At 42.4% G+C, this 7,615-nt stretch overlaps 1 protein-coding gene across 1 annotated transcript in view; it reads right to left on the bottom strand.

Moving 5' to 3' along the window:
* Nucleotides 1–211: 211 nt before the first annotated feature.
* The window catches only part of LOC104616953 (lysine-specific demethylase 4B-like), a 9,382-nt gene continuing 1,978 nt past the window's right edge, over nucleotides 212–7,615 (bottom strand). Inside the window, exons 3-6 of the mRNA XM_010282139.1 lie at nucleotides 4,569–4,747; nucleotides 3,185–3,407; nucleotides 382–533; nucleotides 212–266 (exon numbers count right to left, since the gene is read on the bottom strand). Coding sequence (XP_010280441.1) covers nucleotides 403–533; nucleotides 3,185–3,407; nucleotides 4,569–4,747 — 533 coding nt within the window. The 3' untranslated portion in view covers nucleotides 212–266; nucleotides 382–402. The remainder of the gene's footprint in view (nucleotides 267–381; nucleotides 534–3,184; nucleotides 3,408–4,568; nucleotides 4,748–7,615) is intronic.

Below are 7,615 nucleotides of genomic sequence, written 5' to 3'. Positions count from 1 at the left end.
TGTTCAGACCCACATTGCCCCTGCTACTGAAAAGCCTGTTGCAGAGTGTAAGACAGCACAGTTACTCAAGCTCATCCTGCCAATTTAGTGAGTAGCAGTTACCTGCATACTGCCAAAATTAGCTGTTACACTGAGCATCAAGACCAAATTCACACCACCAGATCATCAGATGCAGTATGGAAGGACAAACTACTTAAAAACATCACTTACCGCCCATCAGTGGTCATCTGAAGAGCTCCTCCCCTGAGATTACAGAGGCAGCATTCCTGTAGGAACAGAACTACTTCAGAACTGGACCAAAAAGCTCTGCTACACTGCCTATCTTTCCCCAAAAATGACAACATCACATCTGGGACGCAAAGGCAAACTGTACCTTCCCACCACCCATCACCCTTGAAGTATCTAATTCATTCCCACATTAAATTTTCTTTTGCCTCCAGAACGATAGATGCTTACCGCTGCCCATGCATTGGCTGAGCACCGTGAGCAAGACCAACTCTCATTCACCAAGTCTGGACGTATTCCGTAACAGCCTGAAAGAAACAAAGTTGTATCTGTCAGAGTTTTGCTAACCTATCTCTAGTATGGACTTGTTGACTTTCCAATTCAGAAGCATCTTTGAAATCAGGTGTAGCATTCAAGTAACTATATTCAATAGTCCAGGCTCAGGCAAAAGTCATAAGGAAAGTCATCTTTAGGAAGCGGGGAAGAATTTGGGACCAGCAGGTCTAAAAATGAACAAACAAAAAACCCACACACAGGTAACACTCAACGATTTTTTTTCTGTTTTGTAAGGACAAGAATAGCAGTACTTTGATTCTCAGGCAAGAACTGGGCTCAAAATGATGCTCTGACTGCTGGAATGTACTCACACATGAAAAGAGGCAGGACCACTGAATTTTAGCAGGATTGACGCAGCTACCTTTGCTAAGTGGTATTATGAGGAAGGACAAAACCAGTAATACTGCAAGGAAATTAAATACATGCATTTCACGTGTTTAACAGTACTTAAAGTAATATTAATTTCTGGTTATGCGAAGTGTTATATGAAACATCTGATTTTACAGAGCATCAGCTACTGTAATATGCAAGCACCAAATCCTCTTGCATACTTCTCTGCAGCACCAAAACAGTAAAGTGGTACTATACTTTATAATATACATTATAAAGACATGGATATAAGACCAAAAAAGCCCTTAAAATTCTGTAAAAGGCAATGAGGTTTGCCACTGAAGACAACGGGAGAAAGACATAGAAATAGCTTTGGAAAAAGTGGATCTCCACGATTCCCACAAGTTTGCCAAGTGAGCGGAGAATTAAACATATCGCAAATTGCTGGCGAGCATCCTAACACAAAGCTCATCCCATGGCCTTTACCGATCCTAACAAAACTGAACATAAAATTTCAGCTGGAGAGTCTCCAATTACTGAATTAAACTTAAAAGAAGTTATTCAGAAGGCACTGAGATTGCCACAGCAACCTGATTTATAAAAATCACCCACTTAACCAGATAAACATTATGTCAAAAAAAGTCAATAATATAGATCCACAGCTGTCTTCCACATATGAAGTCTCTTTTCACCATATGGCAAATCAAGAAAGCGGATTCAGCCCAGTCCTAGAAAATGGGCAGAGGTGTTGAGTCTAAAAAACTGATCTGGAAACTGAGCTAAAAGAGAAACTGAAATACCGGGGGAGCTCAAAACGGTGTAGACCAGGCTGAGATTTCAGCATTGATTTCTTGCTTCCGGACCACGGGGAGCTGGACTATGGGATCTGAGGGGAGAAACAGTCGCACTTACTGACACCAGACTGTCCCGTAACGACGACTGTAACGGACCAAGAAAAGCATGCTCTGTTTATGGATTTTGTTAACACCTCCACAAAAGCTTTCTTCTCCGTACGCTCCTGCTGTTGTCATAACCTAGCGCAGCTGGGGGTGGCACTTCTCAACGACAAGCAGCCTGCCAACTGGTTTTACAGCATGCTGCCAGATTAACCACAATACACCTCAACACCGCAGTCCTATAATAAAAGCAAATGGATTCTCTGCAGCAAAGTCGAAGGGATATCACAGTCTAGAAGTACAAACAGCGACAAGGAAACAAGATGACACCGGAGACCACATCAGGCTAGATTTAACTTCTGTCCTATCCCCAAGGGCAGAGCACAGCCAAAATAGAAAGCTAAATTTCTCTACACGCTGTCTGAGACTGCAGATTAACATCATCTTGCCCACATCCTTCTGTCCCTAAATAGAATCTGGTCACTGAAGCCATTTTGACAGACTGGACCATTGAAGACATATGGACATGCAAGATGCAGTATCTCTGTTCTGATTGCTACAGAGACCACAATTTGTGCAAGTAGGAAAGCAGTCTTCGTCCTCACGCTCACTCTTCTTATTAGCCAGAAGTGACCATAATCACAGATGCACTACAGAAATAAAAGTTGCATTCTAGTTCTCCACAAGCGATAGTCACGCCGAGCTGCACGGTGACCTGCAGACTATAAAATTAGAACAGCAAAAGTAATTCCAGCTGATGCAAGTCAAGTAAGATTTCCCATCTGTCAAGATGAAACAGCTGAAGAGTAACTCATCACAACTCCTAGTACAAGTGCAAACGTTAACTAGATGTGGTACAATCCACAGTGAAGGTACCCTCTGCCAGGATTAATCAGATCTTCTTTTAGACATAACTATCAGGGAAACGAACAGATATATGTTCCTTTTTGTAATCAAGCGCCATTCCTACAAACAGTAACACAGACGCTGATAAAAGATACCTCAGAAACTACTCCATAATCTCTGATGCACACAAGAACAATACAACCTTACCCAGCAGACCAATATTTGAACAAGCGAAAAGAGTGCAATCAGCTTTGTGATTTCTGCTTTATTACAAAAAATGAAAGATAACAAAGAAAGGATCTTTTCTGTGAGACAGAGAAGAATCAGCCAACAAAACAAACAGTAAAAGGAGTATTTGTGTGTATTTTTAAGATCATTGGCTGCCAAGATGGACTCGAATATACAGACATTCTAGTACTAGGAAAGGAAAAAGTGTGAGTGACAGGTATAGCAAGCATGCCAAGAAGGAATTCGAATATAGGCAACACACAGAGAAATCTGTGAGTCTCTCAATACCCAAAAAGCATTTTGGTGAAGAAGGAAACACTCACTCGCATGAACCTGCAGGCAGCATTTGGCACAGGATATCAAGGGACTGGTTCCATCCTCTCCGATATATGAATTTGAAGGAAGGGGCTCTGTGTTTTCTCCACTTGAGGTAAAGCACATCTCCGGGATCAGAGGCTTGGTCTTTTGTCCGCATTTAGAAAGGTGGACGAAAGAGGTGGTGTCCCCTACAGAGACTGGGACAGCTTCTTTATCCATCTGTAAGGACTTAAAGAGCAAATACCGTCATATGGAATCGCCTCTTCCCTGGTAACAGTTTAAACTTTAAAGTCAAAGCACTCCCCTCGCAAAAAAAGTCATCCAACTCCTGATGCCATGCAGTACAAATAATGAGCTTTAAATGCTGCCTGCTCATTCACACCCCCACCCCATCCCTTTTGCTCCTCTCTCTCTTCCTTAGGCCTATAAATCTGTAATTTATTTCAAAAGCTCAAAGAAGCATGACAGTAATGAGCAGCTTTCCCTGTTTCTCCTCTGTAAAAATCTAAACTCCTAAATTGCAGCTGAAAACACGAAGAGGGAAAAAAAAAAAAGGGAAAATATTAATAAAAGCAAGACCTTCCCTCCCCCCTCCCATCCTTTTGGCGTCCTTCCCCTAATCTTTCTGCAAGAATTTCTCCTGAAGGACATTTCAAGGTTTCTGGTAGCAGAGTTAAAAACAATGGATTAAACAGCCCAGCTGTACCCAGTTTTCCTTACAACCATTATACAACAACATCCAGCAATCAGAACAGCTATTTTATTTCTGGTCTGTATAATAAATCAAGGAGGTTTTATTGAAAGGGGAGGTGGGTTCTGCTTTTCTCAGAAAAAGCTTCCAACACATATATATGCGTCTAAGCCCCATATTCCTAGTGGACACACAAAGCCAGATTTGGCTCTATATGCACACAAGAACAAATCAATACACAATTGGGCAAATAACTAATTCATCTGATAAATTTTGCCTTTCTGCTCATAACATATCCCAAAGCATATTGGTGGTTTCCAAAAAGTGATGCTTGTGCTCACTCAGTAGATTTTTATTTTGTCGCTCGTTTGCATATATTCAGAAATCTGGGCCCATATCTAAACGAGAGCGATCACATACCCAGTACGGCATCGTTTCTCTGCATGAAATAGCGTTTGCAGTGCGAAGCTCTTTCAGCGCGATTTAAAAAATGAAAGCTGAGAAAAGCCAGAGACGCCAGGAAAGATAACAAAAAAGGCTCCATCCGCTCTCTCTGCCAAATCCAAGCACACTTCTTTGGTGTGCAGATTTTTATGAGTCTTCGTTCTTTATTATAAAGGTCTGCATCATAACTTACACAGTAGCCACCATTCAGCACCCACCACCGACACATCCACCCGAGCAGCATCAGGAATTACCTGGTTATAGGGGTAAAAGAGGGTACAGACAGCACAGTATGGCTCACTCAGGGCCGCAGCTGCATTGAATTTTCTTTCAGCTGGGAAATTATGTGCTTTGTTCTTCCACTGGAGGGAAAGTAAAGATTTCAAAGCCTCTGGGTCACTCATATCTTCCTCCCCAGAAAATGGAAATGTTTCTGGAAAGAAAAAAAATCCCAAAACAAGGAACAGTCAGTCTTTACTGAAAAACAGTCTACAGAGAGTACAGGCAAAACACAGCCAGGTAGGGTTAAACAGCTAATGTTTCAACAACAGAAGAAGTCCGATAAATAAGAACATCCAACTCATCCAAAGTTCTTCATACGTGCATGCCTCAAATACCTCCTTTAATGGACAGAATCTCCACTTTATGGATAGGATAGACAAGATGGAGACACTGATGACCTGACGGAACTGGCCATGAGGAAGAAGAAAAGAGAATCTAGAGTTACTGCCTTGGTAACTCTCTCCACTCTCCAGCTGTGGAAACCTACAGCATTCTTTTAATGAAGCCAAGTTCAAAATGCTTGATGCAAGCGCAAGGAAATCTCCCTTTCCCTTCTCCAGCTGGGAGCTGCGCTCTCTGAACGACGCGCACGCAGCGCGTGCCGGTTTGGCTAGGCCAGCTCCCAGCTCCCCGGCCAGCAGCAAGCCTGTTTCAACCTTCCCAAAGTGCATCCCATACCTGTTCCTGCAAACACAAATCTTGGCCATGGGATTTCTGGGGTTCAAGTTTTACACTTCACTTTTCTGCAGCTGCTTCACAGCCCCTTCCATCAGGTGTACACCACTAAGCCTTCCATTTGCATTCACCACCACCTTTTCTTCTGCCAGAGCTCTGGTAGATGCTAATTAGTTTGCTAATTCTTTGTTTCTACTAAACCTTTGTTTCTACTAAACCTTTAAAAGGCCCTTGGCATTTTTTGATTAAAGCACCACAGAATCCATTTGTGTCAGTCTGGGGGTCCAAGTTTCTTATAATTCCTTATTAAGGAATTCTGAGGCACTATAAGTGTTAAAGAAATTTTCCATGCAAGACTAAGTGTAAACCACTCACCGCACTGTCAATCTGCAAAACTCTGGCCAGGGGAACTCAAAAACATCTTAGTGGAACATTATTCCCCAAAGCTCAGTACATTAAACCAAATTGTTCACTGCTTCCCTGTTAGTTACTGGAAATACGCAGTTAATGTTCTGCTCCCAACAAGTCTAAGTCTCCTCCCCATTTCTACCTCCCTTTTAAGATCTTCAGACTCTCAGGTTACCAGGAATGATAAAGGAACTTGTAGTAAAATACTAATGCCTAAGTTTACATCTCAGATTCTAAATGTTCACCCCAACTAATATGATATCTATTTTCCAGACGTGGGGAATTTTATTGTCTTTAACTAACCAATCCTTTTTAGAGATGACGAACGATATCTGTGTATCTCTGTCATGCTTCAAATGAAGGTTACTTCCTAAAAAGTGTCTTTGCTTTCTTACTATATTTTTATCTCAGACTAAAACTGGTGTCCGTAGGCTAACAATAATTGCTAATACCATCGCCTTTTCCACAGCTCTACATAGGATTCTGCTGGAAAGGGAGACAAGTAGGAACAGCCTTGCCAGCGGGCGAGTTAGGCTTCCCTTCCTAGAGGAAGACGCTGCTCGTGCCAGGAGCCGACTGCCAGCTCAGCATCTATCAGACCAGAGCCAGCCCCCAGAACAAAACAGATTTACAAAGACATGTTCTACAGTCTTAACTTCAGCTACACGTGCTTACATGTCCGCGCCTCGTATAAGGCACAACCAAAATTTAAAAAGACCAGTGAGCTCGGGTATGCAGATCGATACTTTCAAGATGTCTTACTTTCAAAGCAGAACTCAACCCTCACCTTTTGACGGTATCAAGCACCTTTAACAACGTTCTAAGACGTAAGCCAAAAACCAAACCACATGTTCTATCCAAATTTTAGTCACGGCACATCAGAAGACACGCAAGGATTTATGCTACCAGTGAAACCAATGAAACTAGTGTCATAATCCAGACTGACAGACAGAGAAAAAAAGGAAATTCCTGTTGCATGTTATCATCACCTTCACTCATCCCCGGATGGGTTCTAGGTGAGACACGGAACAGCTCCTACATTTCAAGCAAGTTACAGACAAGTAGAAAAGGCTAACAATTTGTCTCAGCTGAATCTTAGTGGAGCATATGCACTCCCTTAATTCACATGCTCACTCTTCCTCACTGCAGCCTCCAGATCATCCTTACAGATTAGCCCCAAAAAGCAAGGAGTGCAGAGAGCTGCTTCTACTCCCTGGCAGGGAAGAGAAGAATCTGTTTGATCAGATTTTGCCCAACAGTGCTGGAAATCAGTCCCCAAGAAACGGCAGCTTTAACAGAAAGTTGCTCCCGAGTCAGACAGCACAGTCCCTGTACACCATCCAAAAAGTCAAAACAGCGAAAAGAATCTGTCTAACGAGGGTCCTTTGGCACAGAGTTTGTTGCAAGGTCTCGCACCAAAAGATAACTTAGTCTCAGCTGCCTTTCAGTGCTTCACATTACACACATGCCAGACATCAAACGCATCACCCTTGGTAAGCAAATGGAGCTACGGGGGTAGGGGATATCCCTTCCGACACAAAGCTTCTCTAAAATCAGTGGGTATATTCTCTGAAGGAAAGTGAACAGGAAGGACGTTGTCCTTCTGAATATAAAGTTCTAAGTAAAAAAATAGGGACTGCCAACTACACCTTCACGTACCTGCCCCAGCACGCAAAACCTTCTTACTGCGGACTTTTCCGAGTAGTTTATAATGTGAGCAAGACTCACAAGTGGTAAATTACACCACACAAGAGAAGTGAGAGGTAAGAGTCTTTTTTTTTTCCTCTAGACTGTTATGGCATTCAGAGTGACTGGAATGTGGGAAAAGAAAAATGTACAGCTAAGCACTGGGAGACTTTCTAATTCTCATTTCCAGATCTGCCAAGAAAAGTTGGACCCCAACATTTGTGTGAATTAAAAAGCCAACCAGAGAGTT

The sequence above is a fragment of the Phaethon lepturus genome, unplaced genomic scaffold, assembly GCF_000687285.1.
Source record: "Phaethon lepturus isolate BGI_N335 unplaced genomic scaffold, ASM68728v1 scaffold47402, whole genome shotgun sequence".
In the NCBI taxonomy this organism is placed as follows: domain Eukaryota; kingdom Metazoa; phylum Chordata; class Aves; order Phaethontiformes; family Phaethontidae; genus Phaethon; species Phaethon lepturus.
Note: the sequence above shows the minus strand (reverse complement) of the source record. Positions and strands in the feature narration are given on the sequence as shown.